The sequence below is a fragment of the Pelodiscus sinensis genome, chromosome 2 (genome assembly GCF_049634645.1).
Source record: "Pelodiscus sinensis isolate JC-2024 chromosome 2, ASM4963464v1, whole genome shotgun sequence".
Classification (NCBI taxonomy): Eukaryota; Metazoa; Chordata; order Testudines; family Trionychidae; genus Pelodiscus; species Pelodiscus sinensis.
In genome coordinates, this window is record NC_134712.1 from 118,886,922 (window position 1) to 118,904,754 (window position 17,833).

General features: G+C 40.6%; 1 protein-coding gene and 1 long non-coding RNA gene across 8 annotated transcripts in view; one reads left to right on the top strand and one right to left on the bottom strand.

Moving 5' to 3' along the window:
* Positions 1-17,833, top strand: part of PIGN (phosphatidylinositol glycan anchor biosynthesis class N) — a 165,545-nt gene that overhangs the window by 132,293 nt on the left and 15,419 nt on the right. For 3 of the 6 annotated variants that reach the window (XM_075921388.1, XM_075921391.1, XM_075921389.1), the window contains 5 exons: positions 5,575-5,630; positions 6,138-6,213; positions 7,660-7,733; positions 10,406-10,448; positions 17,262-17,314. In XM_075921388.1, the coding sequence (XP_075777503.1) occupies positions 5,575-5,630; positions 6,138-6,213; positions 7,660-7,733; positions 10,406-10,448; positions 17,262-17,314 (302 nt within the window). Of the gene's footprint in view, positions 1-5,574; positions 5,631-6,137; positions 6,214-6,882; positions 7,615-7,659; positions 7,734-10,405; positions 10,449-17,261; positions 17,315-17,833 lie in introns of those variants that run through there. The other 3 variants (XM_075921390.1, XM_075921392.1, XM_075921393.1) reach the window with 3 other exon arrangements.
* LOC142827196 (uncharacterized) overlaps positions 1-17,833 on the bottom strand; it is a 92,318-nt gene that overhangs the window by 34,397 nt on the left and 40,088 nt on the right. The gene's annotated exons all lie outside the window — the stretch shown is intronic.

Consider the following 17,833-nt stretch of genomic DNA (forward strand, 5'->3'; position numbering starts at 1 on the left):
GTTGTGCCCACGAAAGTTCATGATACCGTTTACATCTTTTGTTAGGCTCTAAGGGTACGTCTAGACTAAAAGCCTCTTTCGAAAGAGATCGTCTAGACAGCCACATGACTTTCAAAAAAGTGCTCCGCTTTTTCGAAAGAGAGCACCCAGGCAATCTGGCCTCTCTCGTTCGAAAAAACGCTGTTCGTGTTCAAGAATGCCTTTTTTCAAAGGAGCTCTTTCGAAAAAAGGTGTTCTTCCTCATAAAATGAGGTTTACTGCTGTCGAAAAAACTGCCACTTTCTTTTGATTTAATTTTGAAAGTACACAACAGCAGTCTAGATGCTGGTGAAGTTTTTTCGAAAAAAGGCCACTTTAAAAAAAACAAAAACAACAAAAAGCCCTGTAGTCCAGACATACCCTAAGGTGCTGTAGGACTATTTGCTATTTTTTAAATTTTTCCATCTTATTCTGTATAAAATATGGAGCGAGCTCATGTGGTATGCCCTCTTTTTTTTCAGGGTAAAGAGAGGGATGCACAGACTCCTTTCTCCCTCTCCTCCTCGGTAACCATTACTTACACTGGTTTTATTAGTTAACAAACGTGATTTAATTAAATACAAAAGGTAGGATTTAAGTGGTCATAAGCACACAGAGTACAGTATGTTACTAAACAAAATAGAACATACGAGGTAAACAATACACTAACTTCTGGTCTACACTAGGGGATAGATTCGAATTAAGATATGCAACTTCAGCTATGTTAATTGTGTAGCTTAAGTCGAAGTATCTTAACTTGAATTTTGGCACTTTCACTACACCCACTAATTCAAACTCTGGCAGATTAACTGTGGCTGCTTCAATCTTATCTGTAGTGTAGACGTGGCCTAAGAAACTTGTAAAATGTATTATCTCACTCTCCTGGTTGTTCCGATAAGCGTCTTTCACAAACTGGAACGCCTCCTTCCCCCTGTTCAGGCGTAGATGTGATCATATCACCTGATGCTGAAAACATCTCGTAGTAGCACCCCAGAGTCCATGAGTCAGTACCAGTGTAGCAGGACGGTAGGAAGATGATTTTTCCCTAGTCAGTTGTCTCTTGCTAATGGCCCATTAGCTCTGGCTTCTTCATTGTTGTTCTTAATGGGCTGGTAATAGTCTTTTCCCAAACGTGAATACATTGATCATAAATCTACCGCCAATATTTCTAATTTCAGATACAGAAATGATACATACGTACAAATGGGATGATCATATTCAGTAGATTGCTACTTTTCTGATGATGCCTTACAAAAAGTATTTTGCATAAAGTATTTTCCAGTTATGTCATATTCATAAGTACATTTTCATAAAGCATACGGATGACCATGCGCTTCCCCCAGGTTGCCACTTGGTATTGGGGTATCACTGAGCCCTTTGACCCACCAGCCTGAGCTCCCTCTCTCACTGTGCTGTTGTGACAAGCTACAGACATGCTCTCAGACTTACACTTCCACCAGCATACACATAGGCAAGGGCACACACACAGCTGCAATTACATAGAAAGACAGCAGCCAAGGCAACTCGCAGCTCCCCAGGCACACACCGCCTCTGGAATATCAACCCAAAATTATGCCGTCTTGGCATTGCATAGGGAACTGTACATTATAAGCTTAGAGAGTTTGCCTCCACCACCGCTACCACATGCCAAGTGTGGAGGGGCATATGTAACAGGTTTTGCCTTTTGAGCTACATTTTTCACATGCTTCATTGCAGACTTACTGGTTTAAATTAGAACATAAATTAAGTATATTAATTACAAAAAATAGATGATAAGCAAACAGATCAAAACAAATTACCTAGCAAATAAATAAAACCACAACCTAAGCTTAATATGCTATAGCTAGCTTGGATATGAATAGCAGATTCTCACCCTAATTGATGGTGCAGGCAGACTTCTAGATTCTTAAGGCACAAGCTGCATTAGCTTTACAGCTTGTGTTTCTCAGGTCTTCAGACATAGGCTAGAAACCCCTTTAGCCTGGGTCCAGCCCTTTCCCCAGTCCAGTATTTGTTCCTCAGGTATTTCTAGAGGTCTTGTGTGGGGAATGAAGAACCACAGGTGATGTCACTCTCTGCCTTCTATAGCTTTAGTATCTGGCAGGAATTCCTTTCTTTCAGAACTTGGTTCCCAGACCTGCTTGTGGAAAAATACTGGTATCCAAAAATGGAGTCCAGAATCATGTGGCTTGGTCATTTGTCCTTGTGGTATCATAGAGACATTGTTTACAGGCTATCCAAAAAGCTCATTGAACAGTTAAACTATTCCACAGCCCCATTGCCTTTGCTGAAAAGTCATCAGCCCCCTCTGGCTTCTTCATTGTTGCATGTGCAAGGTTTGTTGTAGGTGTTTTCCATGTAAACCGATTTGAAGTACACAATCCTAGTCAATATTCTTAATTTCAGATACAAAAATGATCCATACACACAAATGGGATAATCCTATTCAGAAAATCATGACTTTTTAATGACCTCTCATATGACTTATCTTGTACAAAATGCATCATAATAATGGCATAATACTTCCATAATAAGATCCCTGTGAAGAATATGGGGGTGCAGTATCACAGTAGTGTCATTCCCCATCTCTGAGAGGAGACATGAGCTTCTGGAAATGGAGCAAGTCTGGGAAGGCCACCGAGACACAGCCTTGATGCAAGACCAGTGTTGGTGGCCTCCCTCACTCAGATTTGGCCTTGCAGCTCCTCCATCACGAAAAAGGGGTGATAGAGCCAAAACTGAATGAGAACCATTTGTCTCTGCAGCTCCCCTATCATACTACAGGACTGGTGGAACCAAACCTAAATAGTAGTGTGGTGGCCAGTGCTGTTCCTCCTCTCTGCTGACAGTGGTACGTCCCATGCATAACTTGTGTACAGCTGTGGGTGCCACTATTGTGGCAGAAAGTCAAAGAGGTCTGATGCTGTCCTTGTGGAGGAAAATTAGAGTTAAGGAAACAGTGAGCAAATGGTTTTGTGAGCTCAGAGAGCATCCTAAACCTGAATTTGATGTACATGCATTCCTGAAAAGTAACTTTATTTACTGTATAGTAAAATGTATCTTTTTTCATTGGCAGCTTTGCTGTTTCTTTACAAAACCTTTACAATTTAGAAAAATTACTGGAGGGTTTAGCACTGGCATCATACCATTTTTGAAAAATTAAAAATAATTTTTTCTTTGATTTTTAAAAAAAGGAACAGTTTTTAAAGCTCAAATGTAGGAATTCCTTAGGCACACCTTAATGTCAAAGAACTGAATATTTTTATTTATTTCAAGAACATGTACATCTTTTTACTGAGAGCAAGCACAATGAATTTCAAGTCTAAAGGATTTTTTTAGATAAGAATGTTGTTAATGACTATTTAGTGGTGAAGAAAGAAACGACTTCTCAACTTGAACTGTAATTTTGCTACCATGAAACTATTTTAAATTAAAATAACATTTCAAGATTCCCAATTAGGGCTTGAGAGTTGCTGGTACTGAAGGGCCTTAGGCCTTCGTTAGTCTGGTCTTCCAGAAGGAGTTTCAGATTGCATATGCTTAGCATCTTGATGAGATGGCAGCCCATCCCACTAAGCTACTGGGATTTTTCCAGTTTTATTACAGAACTGTAATCGTAAAACTGAACTGGAAGAATATTGCAATACTGTTAGATGGTTAAATGACTAAACCTGAAAGAGTGGATGTCTCATGGGAGGTAGATGCTACAGATTTTTTTTTTCATGCTAACATATTCCTTCCAAAATCATACTTGCAAATTCTTGAAGACCCTATTGTATAGTTAAAATGCAACTTTTTAATACCAGTGTTTCTCAGAGTGGGCCATGGACCTGCTTTGGGAAAGCTGCTAGCGGGCTCCTGCTGCTTTGTTTACCTAAAGGGTCTGTAGTCATGGAGCCACTCCACTCAGGACTGTGCAGAGACTTGCTAACAGCTAACTGAGCCCTGCTGTACCCCTGGACTTTTAGTTTTTTTGGAAATTCTTCCCCCTCTCTCCCCCCCAGAAAACAGTTGCCCACAAGGGTGCAGTCAAAGAGCTGCACACAGCTCCAGAGCCATAGGTTGCCAGTTCCTGCCTTAGACCCTCTCAGTTACACAGATTTCATCAGATCATTGGTTTTGTCCCCACCTTTCTTGTATCTCTATTTGTCAAATGTGCAGCAAGGAAGGAGGGCAAGCAAGGGATAGCAATAGGATAAAAGATGGGCTGTGGTGTTCGGACAATAAAAGTGTAGGAAATAAGGTTGGTCATATTTAGCTTTATTTTTAAGGCTATGTCTCCACAGGGAATGTTTGGCAACAAAAGTGCTGACAACATGTTGCCAAAAGTGAAAACCAGTTTCAAACCAGTTTTTCTGCCTGGCATTGTTGATATTTCATGGGCACATTGCTAGTACCCTGTTGACAGATGAGAGCAAAGCAATGTGGGTAAACATCCCACAGTGCAGTGTTGTGGGAAGGCAGAGCTGATCCCTGCACTTCTTAGGATTCCCTCTTAGCTCTGTGAGCGCTCTGCTGAGGAATGTCAAAGCAGCACAGCAGTCTCTCCAGCCCTCTCCCTGCAGCAGTAGTCTGCCTACAGCTGTGTTCCTAGTGCAGGGCAGAACAGAAGCATTCCAATGATTTGTTTTTGTTTGTTCCCCAAATGGAACAGCTCACTCAGCTGTCAGATACTTCCTTGAGCTTTGAAAGCAGAGGTGGCGCATGCTTGCCGGGCAGCAGAAATCACAAAACACTGAGTATCTTGGCTCTTTGTTGACAATAAAGGAAAGGGGAAAGACTTAAGTCTCTCGTAGGGATAGAAGTTTATGGTCACCAAAACTGGTGTTTTTTTCCCAACAAAAGTCACATTGCAATGTAAATGCTCTCATTGTCACCAAAAGGCAGTTTTTGGTGACAAAACGTACCAGTGTAGGCAACAGTGTTGTCTTCAAGTCAGCACTGTCAAGTCCAAGTCGAGTCTCAAGTCTTAATTTAAAAAATGTCAAGTCACTTTTGTACAAGCCATCAATATCGGCATTTTCAGACAATTTTTTCACCAAGTCGATTTAACAAAATTAGCAAGTCTCAAGTCGAGTCAACAACTCTGGTAGGCAAGGCCTAGGATCAGAGACCACAGCTAATTCACCGAGAAAGACAAATGTGTATGCAAGATATATGGGCAGTATGCCTATTAAAATGTACAAAAGTGTCTACATTTGAATGTGTGACTGTATTATTATGAAAAAGTATATCCCCTTCACAAGTTGAACAAGAGAAAAAGGTGATCTCAAATGGTATCCCTAGGTCTCTCAAATGGGTTTTTGGGGCAGACATGTCATTCATCTGATCTGCACGTGGGCTTCTCGCTGTCCATATTGACTTCAAGTCAAGATCTGGAAATTCAGTCAGACATGGATATCTGATTTGTACTTTTAAATGTAGTATGAAACTATAACAATAGTAAGTGAGTTTCACATAGCGCTGAACTGACAAAGAAACCTTCAGAAGAGAAATCATGTTTTTATTTGATCTTTTATATATCTCTTGTGTTGGATTTTCCTTAGCCATATTTAGGTTTTCTTTATTGTGACAGCTTTTTTTGGTACTGGAAATATTGCTTCTGTTAACAGGTAAATCTTTTGGATCCTTTCAAGAGAAGTTGAATGCAAAAGAGAGGACAGTGCAAAAAATATTCAAATAGCACATGCCTAGCAAAACAGCAAGAGATAAGCATAAGCAAAATAGTAACAAGAGTGTAATAATCTAGTGGTGTTTGTATTTAAGTATTATTTTATATGTAAGTGTTGTAAGGCACCAGTCCTGCAATATACTGAGTTGTCTCAACTTCTGTTAGTAGTTGTAAGTTGGCATTGAGATTACTCAGTATTGAGGGAGAGCTGCAGCTTGAAGGCTATAAATAAACACAGAAATGAAAAAAAACTCAGATACATAGCACAAGTAATACGTTACTTAGGAAAGACAATATAGTAAGTGGCTTGCATGCTCATATTTTGAACAAAATCTGAAATGTCTCTTTAGCAGGAAAAATGAACTGTTATGCTTTTTTTTTAAAGAAGATGCTGTTTTCAAAAATAAATTTTAATAATTTGTATTTTATTATTTCCATGGTCCTGTAGTTTTGACCCCGCCTCTATCTATTGTTTCCTGACTGTGTTCAATCCCTTCATAATGGGAGGCTTGCTGGTGTGGAAGGTTAGTAATTGCATCTTTGTGCAGTTCGCTCAAAGAACAGATTAATGAGTAATACATCCTGCATGCATGGATTCTTTTGCAATTTACACAATATATATCTTTTTGAGATTCATTAACCCATTTTATCCTGCTTGCAACTAACTGCTTCCACCGACTTTCTGAGATTAAACCCCTAAAGGGTGTACTTCAATACACATGATACATGACTGATCTATGATAGATATATTTTATTCTATTTAAACAGTAATCTTAAACATTGAAAAGATGTTAAATAACTTAAAACTTTAAATTTTCCCATGGCTTATAATAGCCTTATTTGGATATTTATATTTATATTATATTATATTATATTATATTATATTATATTATATTCTCTCCATCAATCCAGACTGTATTAAATAGTAATGTATTGATTTTTTTTCTGTTGTCCTTTTGCAAAATATACTCTGATATTGCAAAATAAATAACTTAATGAAGTATTTTAAAGATTGACCTTCCAATTTCCCTGCCTGTGCTGCCATTCCCTGTTTGAAAGTAAGGTTTAAGAGTGCTTCTCTGGTTGGAGCACAAATCTTTAGATAGCACTAAGAAACAGCAGTGCAGACAACCTGCTGCTAGATTATTCCTAAGGTAAACGATATGTTCACTCTGTCACCTTTTTTTTCTAAGGAGAAAATTTGGTTGGAGGAGCAAACAGAATCTGCTCCAGGGATTTGTTGAACCCAAACCTGCTGGATGCTGAGCAGTATTTACCATCAGCAGAACTGCAGCTTCCTTTCTGCCCCAGATGTAACCATTTTCCAGCCTATACTTTCTAAGAGCTATTAAAGGCAAGAGTGAGAAATGTCAGATTCAGCCTTTAAAAAGCATTTTCTTTGTGTATTTCTATAGTTGAAGGAGTGTGGGTTAATTCTAAAGAAGAAAATGCAGTGCACACATTTGAGAGGGATTTTTTTAAAAAATTCATGAAGTTCTGCAGGTTTGCTTAGAGGACAGTGAGTGGAATATTTATTCTTTTTTGACTCAGTCTTTGCCACATCCAGGCATTTAGGCATGGGTTGAAATCACCCTTTCATATTGGGAGTTCAAATATTGCAATATCTATGTGTTAAAATATTGCTCAAATATGTATCAATGCTAGACTTGATCAGCTGAAACAAGGATCATTAATATTTTTTCATTATTAACTTACTTGGTGGCTCATAGTTTTTTACTTCAGATGGGCTGTGCCACAGGTTTTTGTATTATCTTACTAAGCATACTTTACCAAATGAATTTTCACCCTTTCTTTGCCGATGTTTTATTTCTACAACGTGTGCTACGCTGAAGCTTCCCAATATGGCTATTTGAAAAGCGTGAAAATGTTTCCATGACCATTAGTGGTGTTCTAATAGGCTGTTTAACAAATGTTTTTCTAAACCATAATGCAATTTATGTTTTAAACAGATTGTAATCCCTTTTGTTCTTGTGTCATGTGCTTTTGAAGCTATACAAGTCACAACACAGCTATCTTCTAAAAGGTACAGTAAATGTTATATGACTGAAGTAGATGAGTGGATTTGTTGCAAAAGTTGAACAAGCAGTATAACTAATAAGGATGTGAAATATCCCGAATCAGATTCCATTAGTACACCAGTCCACTCACTTTGAAAGGAATTTGTATTTATTGGCTTTCAGACTAAAATAACCAATGAGCCACTCTGATAACTTCATTAACTTTTTGCTCACTCCTTACACAATTTGCCTTAGTAACAAATGAGTAAAAATGTATGGCAGATTTTTAAAGATTGGCCCAGTATCAATGCTCAAGCATTTAGTTTTCTGTATTTAAAATACAAAAGATACAAACAAACTTCTGAACTTTAATGTAGAAAAGTAAGCAATATTTAAATTAAAACTATATATTTTCAATTTCATTTCTCCATATAGTACAAATATATTTTTAAATAGCTTACAAGCCAACTAAATTAAAATTTTGAAACATTGACCTTACCACAAATTGTGCTTTAAAAAAGAAAAGGCCATTCAAACAAGTCTGTGGCTAGACACAAACATTTTGGATTTCTTTTTGCCCTTTCATAGCACTGACAATTAAGACCCTGCTTTCTTTTCTCAGTCTTCCTCCCTCCCGCTTTTGGTCTTTCTCTGCAGACATGAGTGCAGGTGATCCAACATTCATGATTTATATAAGTTACAGCAGGGCAGAAATGGGACTGGGTATGGGAAGGAGGAGAAACACTGAGTTGGCAGGGTAGAGATTGGACCCCGAACAGAAAGGCCAGAGGAGAAGACTGATACACACTTGGCAAGGAAACTAGGACTGGAATGCAAAACCTTAGAATAGGAAAGTGGGACTGGGTAGGCAAGGAGAATGGGACTGGGATGAGGAGTGCAAATGGGAAAGAGGGAGAACTGGGATAAATTACCAGGTAAGAGAGAGAAGGAATTCAGCTTGGGAAGTCTGTACCCACTAGAGCACACTCCTCTCCAGAGCCTGGAATAGAAATGCAGATTTCTGACTCTCACTACACCCACCCACCCACCAGTGATGGTTAACATAGAGGGTGCCAAACTACCAGTATGGACTACTCCATTAGCTCAAATGGTAGAGGTCTATGTGGTGAATCCAGTGGTTCCAAAGCTGCCAGTGATCCATCTAGGTGTCACCATGGCTGTGTCTACACTACCAAATTTTGTTGACAATACTTATGTTGAAACCGAAATTCAACAAAACAAAAATTGTCAGAGAATGTTTAAACTTGCTCTCTGTCAACGGACGATGTCCATTTGGGAGCGCAATCTTTGACAGTGTGAGCAGTTCACTATGGGTTTTGCAAGATTATGACATTGCTGGTTATTTACATAAATATTAAATTTCCAATGGAAAATATGCTTGTATAGCTACATCAGAAAATTGTGAATTTGTTACATCTTTAGTGTAACAAAGTTTACCAAGACAGTATGCTAGAAAATAGAGCACTGAATTCACTTTTCTCAAAGGAATAAATCAGTTTTTAGGGCCCACTAGCAGATGCTTGCAGAGCAATATGATATAATGCTTTCTAATGAAGTTTCACACTGTAAATTGATTATATTTTATAATGATTATCCTGTATGAATTAAACCATTACAGTTTAATGACCTGCCTGCTAGCGGGTCAGCTCTTTGCAGCATTGCTCTAATGGCATTAGCTGACAAGCTGGTCATTAGCCAATTGTAATAACTGCTTTCATGTGATCCACTACTTCAAAAAACTACTGTAAGAATAAAATATTAAGAAAAGGAAAACATTTTATTAGTTCTGCTGCCTTCCACTTAGTCCATTTTACTTACTGAAATCTACTTTTCCAAAAGTAGTCTTTAAAGTGCTACCTAGTCCTGTATTTTGTTACAGTTACACCAGACTAACACGGCTACATTTCTATCACTACTTTTCCAAAAGTAATCCTATATACTGTATGTTCACGTTCCTAAGTTTTTGTGCATTAAGGGATTTAGGTGCATTCTCTCAAAGCTTTTTGGAACTACTGGAGCACTTTTACTCTCAGTAGGTCAAGGAGTTCTTGATGCAGTCTCATTTAGCAGACCTCCATCTAGTAAGACTGGTTTGTCAGCACAGATCTGATCATCTCTTTTTGAAGAATGTGCAAGAGAATGTTATGCTCACAAGCATTTTTGTCATTCTTGAATCTTCCTGGAGCTTCCAAGCTTTCCTACTCTGAGGTCTTGAAGTGGTGCATAGGCATTGTGCAGTAAGGAGTGGATGTCACCCACTGCATATTTACAGTATACACTGTTACAGAGGCCATGATTTTAAAATTGTTTTTAATATTCTTTTTAAAATAGCAGCAGCATTTTTCATTTGACAGACTGCTCAGGTGTGCTGGTATATGACTCACTTTTGGGATACTGATTGTGAAAGCGTGATTGTGTTACTGAATAAGTCTCTTTTCAAAGTGCCATAATAAAAGTATATGCTCCAAACATGTTAGGCATATCAACCTTACTTGTGTGTTAATGTCTTTCATGAAATGCATTCATTTTCAGAGAATGAAAAGGACAACTTTAAGAAGTCATCTTATATTAATTGATATTTATCCTTGTGGTTCTAATAACTTTGTAATTGTGTCTGAGGCTATGAATTAAGAATTACGTGTCTTTTTTTTTTTTTTTTTTTTTTTTTTTTTTACAGCCTTTTTCTCATCGTTCTTGTGATTTCAGACATTATGGCTTTGGTAAGCTACTATTGGATTTTCTGTACAAATAAGATTAGGAAAGCCGAGCTCTCAGCTAATTCAATCAAGAGATATCTGAATTAGTTTCAGACTTCAAAGTTTTTAGAACTAGGGCATTGAATTGAATCAAAATCCTGGTATAATTTACAGATAAAAATCCCCATCTTCGTGTTTTGTACATCATGTAAGGAATGCATCTTATGAGAAAATAATTCTTTTTTACGTAATTTCTTTCATTCTGCTGTTTTAAAGCTTGTATTCCTGCTTTTCAATGTATTTCAAATCAGATGTTCACGTTAACAGTGTGAGAGCACAAGGGAATGCCAGATTTACCTGAGTGGCTGGTCTAGTTAATTTTTCAGGAGTTTCTTGCCTGCTGCCAGAATAAAAATGAGAGAGAGAAAGAAATGTGAACACACACTGAACTCATTTTTCAAATGTGTTGTCAGAATTATCAGGAGAGGGCTGGAATACAAGAGGTATCTTTTGTAGAGCAATTGTGTCCCTTGCGTGAAGCAGTGAAGAAAATTCATCCCAGCCAATTGCAGACTCATGATCAAAATTATTTAAATAAAAACATCTTTAAAAATAAACTTTGTAAATATAAAATGATTTGCTTAATTCTCATATTATGCTAGAAGGAAAATATGCTCAAAGAGTAGGAGAGGGAGTAATACTATTTTTACTCTCACTTTCCACTTTTTGTTTTGGAAGATTTACTTCGAAGCGACAAAACCTGCTGTTTGAGCTATGCCATTTCACATTGCATTGCAGTTTAAGAGGTTTTACCTTATAAGAGAAATATCAGGAACAAGACATGAGAATGTCTAATTTGATTTTTGAATAGAACAGGTTGGGTGGACAACTCAGAGAAATATCTTTTATCTAATTTTCACATGAGGATTTGTTATAAACTAGTTTTTTATTTAATAATTTCAGTAAAAAATTAAAATATTAGTAAGTTACACATGTGATGTAATCCACACAGTAAGATCCAAACAAGAAATGTACAGTAACATATTTCAGTGATCTGGAGAAAGGGGTAAATAGTGAGGTGGCAAAGTTTGCAGACAATACTAAACTGCTCAAGGTATTTAAGACCAAAGCAGACTGTGAAGAACTTCAAAAAGATCTTGCCAAACTAAGTGATTGGGCAACAAAATGGCAAATGAAATTTCATGTGGATAAATGTAAAGTAATGTACATTGGAAAAAATAACCCCAACTATACGTACAATATGATGGGGACTAATTTAGCTACAACTACTCAAGAGAGAGATCTTGGAGTCATTGTGGATAGTTCTCTGAAGATGTCCACGCAGTGTGCAGCGGCAGTCAAAAAAGCTAACAGGAGGTTAGGAAACATTAAAAAAGGGCTAGAGAATAAGACAGAGAATATCTTATTGCCCTTATATAAATCCATGGTACATCCACATCTTGAATACTGCATACAGATGTGGTCTCATCTCAAAAAAGATATAGTGGCATTAGAAAAGGTTCAGAGAAGGGCAACTAAAATGATTAGGGGTTTGGAATGGGTCCCATATGAGGAGAGATTAAAGAGACTGGGACTTTTCAGCTTGGAAAAGAGGAGACTAAGGGGCAGATATGATAGAGGTATATAAAATCATGAACGGTGTTGAGAAAGTGAATAAGGAAAAGTTATTTACTTGTTCCCATAGTATAAGAACTAGGGGCCACCAAATGAAACTAATGGGCAGCAGGTTTAAAACAAATAAAAGGAAGTTCTTCTTCACATAGCGCATAGTCAATCTGTGGAACTCCTTGCCTGAGGAGGTTATGAAGGCTAGGACTATAACAGGGTTTAAAAGAGAACTAGATAAATTCATGACGGTTAAGTACACCAATGGCTATTAGCCAGTATGGGTAAGGAATGGTGTCTCTAGCCTCTGTTTGTCAGAGGGTGGAGATGGAGGGCAGGAGAGATCACTTGATCATTACCTGCTTTGACACCAGAGTCCAAGAAGCCTCTCCAGAAGACCACTCATGTGGCACCGGACACTGCAACCACCAGCACCATTGGTGCCAAGCCTGCCTTTACCTCCACATTCTGCAATAACTCTGCAATCCAGCCCACACTAATGCTCTTTGGAAAATATTTCCTTTTCACCTACACCGTCGCCTCTGGGCACCAGCCACAGCACTGGTGAGGGAAGCATATTCTCCTCGCAGCATTCCTCACCAATGGGTTCAGTAGAGTCATGGCATTCTAGTAGACACCAGCCAGCATACCACCTTCCACAGTACTCATGGTTTAACTGTCCTTAGCCATATCCAGCACAACAGTTACAACCCCAATGGCCTCTTTGGGAGCCTTGGAACCAATGTTGCACCCATTCCTCGCACTGTCACCGTGCTCATAAATTGGCACTGGTGATCCCAGCACGTACAGTAACGAGATCTCCTGCCACCACCACTCAATCTTCTCCATTCAACCCTCCATGCTCCCCTTCTACAACCACCCAATTGAAGCTGGTGGGCAGTGATGACAACCTGCCTCATTCGGACTCAGACAGTCATTCTCCGGTTCCCCAGCCACCTTCATCTCCAGAGGAGGCTGTCTTCCCGTTTTCTTCCTCTTCTCCTGCAGATGACCTGAAGCAATATCAGGACCTATTAAACAAGTTGCTGAGTCCCAGGATATTGCACTGCAGGAGGTACAAGAGAAACAGCACAAGTTACTGAAAATTCTCCAATCGGTCACATGCTTGAAAATAGTGCTTCCAATTGATGAGGCTATTATGGACCCATCAGAGGCAATATGGCAGACTCCAGCCTCCGTTCCTCCCACCAACCATAGAGCAGACAAGAAATACTTTGTCCTGGCCAAGGGGATGGATTTTCATTTTTCTCATCGCCAGCACAACTCATTGGTTGTGGACTCGGTCCATCACAGATGAAGACAGCCACAACATAAATCCACACCTCAGGATAAGGAGTACAAGTGGTTAGATATTTTTGGCAGAAAAGTCTACTCCTCTGCCACTCTACAATTCCACATATCGAATTACATGGCTCTCATGAACTACAATCACATGAACTACACTAGACTTCAAGAACTTCTAAATGACCTTCCAGAACAAAAGAGGCTCCTGCTACAATCTGTAATGAAGGAGCACAGATGGCACTTCAGGCATCCATGGATGTAGTGGACAGCAATAGTCTTGCACTGCACATCATATCTACAATCATCTGGTGTCCTGAAGGAGTTACAAATGAAGGAGGAAGACCTTCCATTTGACAGGAACCAGCTTTTCGCCGCTAAAATGGATGAAGTCCTTCGTTCAATGAAGGACTCCCATACAATGCTTGATACGTTAGGTATGTATACACCATCTAACAAGAGACGCAGGTACACCCCTCATCAGAGACAGAGGGATACGTCTTACCAGAGACAACAGCAGAGATCATATGGCCACAGACCTAAACAACAAGTGTAACGCAGTCAGTCATCCATCAATTGAACAACCACCTGTAAACAGCAAATTTGAACGTGTGATTGACGGTGTGAGTGACCACCGTATGGATCCAGTGCATATTACGCATATTTTCCACCAACGCGGGAGGCCCTTTTACCACTAATAGGATCTCCTCACTATGGACCAATGGATCCTTAAGATTTTCAACATGGGCTACACAGTCCCCTTTACTTCTATGCCTCCTACCCAACCTCCTCTGCCCATCCCTCTTCAGGGAGCCTTCTCATGAGTCTCTTCTACAAGCAGAGTTACAAAAACTACTCAGCTTGGGGGCAATGGACACGGTTCCTCCCAAATTCCAAGGAAGAGGGTTTTAGTCCAACTACTTCTGCTGCTTCATAGGGAGTGGGAGGATGCCCATTTTTCTCATGGGTCTCATTTTGCTTAGAGTTAAAGATAGGGAACAGGGTGACAGCACGCTAATGTCTCTTCTAAACTGGACAAGGAAGGTTGGCTTAAGGTATGCAACTCCAGCTACGCAAAATGCATAGATGGAGTAGGCTTACCTTAAGCTGAGCCTCTGCGACATCCATACAGTGAGAGGCCGATGGGAGCAAATGCTCCTGTTGGCTTCTGTCAGGGGGTCCGCACCCCCGTGCGCCTCAGTGCCCCCTGACTGTCTTCATATAGCCCATCTCAGGGCAGAATACAGTCTGTATGGGTTGCTCATCATAGGCACATGGGCTTATCTCCGTGGCCCTGCTTACCTAAGTCAGGCTGCCACCTGTCTCCACGCCCGGGCCTTTCCTTCGACCCCTCCTCAGGGTAGCCTTAGCTGGCCTTCTCCCAGCTCTCACTGGCTAGCCCCAGCAGGTCTCCCTCCGGGGAGCTCCTGCTTCCTCCACAGCCAGTCCCTCACTGGCCCTTCTTCTCCTGAGCAACCTGGGCTTCTCTATATATACACAAGCCAGCTGTGCTCCTACTCGCCCTAATGGGTTCAGCTGGCTTCTCTCAGCCATGCATGCAGTCCTGGATCTTTGCCAGCTGGGCTCTCCCCTGCCCTAATAGGTTCAGCTGGCTTCTACCAGCCATTTGTGCAGTCCTGGATCTTTGCCAGCTGGGCCCTCTCTAGCCCTAATTAGCTCCCGCTGGCCTTCTCTCTGCTAGCCCCGGCTCCGGGCCGGAGTCCGAGTATTAAAGGGCCAGTGCAGGGCAGGCGCCCTGTCACAGCTTCCCTTACTGCTCACAAAAGGAGGAGTACCAGATGCCAGCGGGAGAGCTTCCTTCAGTGTTCGATTTAGCAGGTCTTCACTAGACCCACTAAATTGAACGCCAGAAGATTGACCTCCAGCATGTCAATCCATGGGTAAGTATAGATGTGTCCTAGGTGTGGGTGGTGGGGAAAGTCAGAGGGACTGAAGTATCTCTAAGCAGACAAATATACACATTCTCTGTGTTGTAAAACAAGACTTCTCAAACATTTTCATCTGTGACCCCAAAATGACAAAACATTTTTCTTCTGAGAGCCCTTTGGGCTCCATTCCAGAATCCTTGCTGTTTCACCCAGCTCTTTCACAGTGTAATATATAGTAATGATTAATTATTTGAGCTTTTTAGTCATGGCCACAGGTGGGAAAACATTTATATTCAATCCATTTACATTTGATAATTTTACATATTAAAAACAAAAGAGTATTGTATTATTATTAATAATATAGGTTGAACGTTTGTAAACTGGGACTCTCTGGTTGGCAACATCTGTGATCCAGAAGGACCATGGATGTTACAGAGCCAGAGAGTCCCAGTCGAAGGTGGTGGCTGGGCTCCCTGAAGCTGGGCTTACCCAGCGGAAACTGGTGCATGGCTGTGGGGCTGCCTGCCAGGGCTGGGAGTACAGCACATGGCAGCCATGCTACCCAGCGGGACTGGGAACCAGGTGTGTGTCAGCTGGGCTGCCCAGCAGCCTTGGAACCCAGCGTGCCTCAGTGGGGCTGCCTGGCAGGGCTGTAGCCCCGCATGTGGCAGTGAAACTGGTGTGCATCAGCTGGGCTGCCTAGCGGGGCTGGGAGACTAGGGAGCTAGGCTGCCTGGCTTAGCAGGGAAGGACAATGGGGCTAATAGGGAGGAGAACCAGTCGACAGTTCAGGGCTGGGAGGGCCAGTAGCAGGGGGCCAGGAATGAACTCACCTGCTCTGGCAAAATCCCTCATCTGGTATCAGTCAGGTACTGAGAGTCCCAGACCAGGGAGGTCCAACCTGTAATTATATGAGTTGTACAGTCCTCCATGCTGAGCACCCACCTACCTTAGTAAAGACAACTGTTTGCTTTATGAAGGTGGTTTTTTAAGTGAGGACAGGTATTTTAAAATCTATGGGTATGTCTACGCTACCACCCTAGTTCGAACTAGGGTGGTAATGTAGGCAACTGGAGTTGCAAATGAAGCCCGGGATTTGAATTTCCCGGGCTTCATTTGCATAAAGCCGGGTGCCACCATTTTTAAATGTCCGCTAGTGCGGACTCCATGCCGTGCGGCTACATGCGGCACGGACTAGGTAGTTCGGACTAGGTTTCCTAGTCCGAACTACCATTACTCCTCATGAACGGTAGTTCGGACTAGGAAGCCTAGTCCGAGCTACCTAGTCCGTGCCGCGTGTAGCCGCGCGGCACGGAGTCCGCACTAGCGGACATTTAAAAATGGCGGCACCCAGCTTTATGCAAATGAAGCCCGGGAAATTCAAATCCCGGGCTTCATTTGCAACTCCGGTTGCCTACATTACCACCCTAGTTCGAACTAGGGTGGTAGTGTAGACATACCCTATTTTAGATAGTTATATGGCTTCAGTTATCATAGTTGCTGAAACCTTGCACTAATTAGTGTAATTCATCCTCACAGCAGACCTGTGAGGTAGGGGAGTACTATTATTTCCATCTATCAGATAAAGAACTGAGGCTCACAGAGAGCTTGAATTACTCAAGGTTGTACTAAATCTCTCTGGTAGAGACCCTATAAAAAGGCTATGTAGCCTCTCCTTAGTTCACTGCCAAATTTGAGAACCACTGTTCCAAACAATCAAATTGTTTTGGTGCTTCTTCTCTTGAAGAATGCTCTGTTAGAAATCCTTGGTGCTTTTCACAGCACATCTTGATAGAACTACTCAGCCTTTGTTCCTCTTTTGCCGCTTGTGTTTGATTCCACTGGCTCCTAAAATATTGATCAGTTTTGTCCAAATAAACATTCCTTGAAAGATCTTTCACTTGTTCCACTTGAAAAGTTAGAACCCTGAAATAAACAAACTGAAAACATTGGTGGTAGTCTTGTCTTTCAAGTTGTGCAATGTTTATATACTAAACCAAATTATTTTCTTATTTCATAGCACTTCTTCTTTTTGGTTAAAGATTATGGAAGCTGGCTGGATATTGGAACAAGGTACAGTATATCTGCCTCCAGAACTTTCTAAAAAGGATAGCCTCAAGTTGGTAGGTGCAAAGATTTATCTGTTAGGATTCCTGTAGTTCTTTCCAAACCACTTGACCTTCTCCCCCAAGCCCAGTTTCATTGTTGCTTTTCCTGTCTCCAATAATGTCATCATCCTAAAACTCATGTTCAAGATTGGTGGGCAGTTATGACAAAAAGTGGGAGAAATCATGGATTTAGTATGGCAAAAGATGCAAAAAATCATATTTGTTTTTTTTTTAAATGGAAGAGGCATGTCACACAATTTTAATTACTTTTATTGTTCAACACTGGAAAGTATGAGATGTCAAATCTGTATTTTACAGTTGAAATTGTTAAAACCTGTTTAATTATTGGTAGCTGTTTAAATCTCCATGCACTCCTACATTGTGCAGTCATAGATCCAAATTTATGTAGGAAAGGCTGGAAAGGCTGACCAGTGCCATGACTTTTCATGGGGAAGAAATGTAAGTCATGGAAATCAGGGCTCTG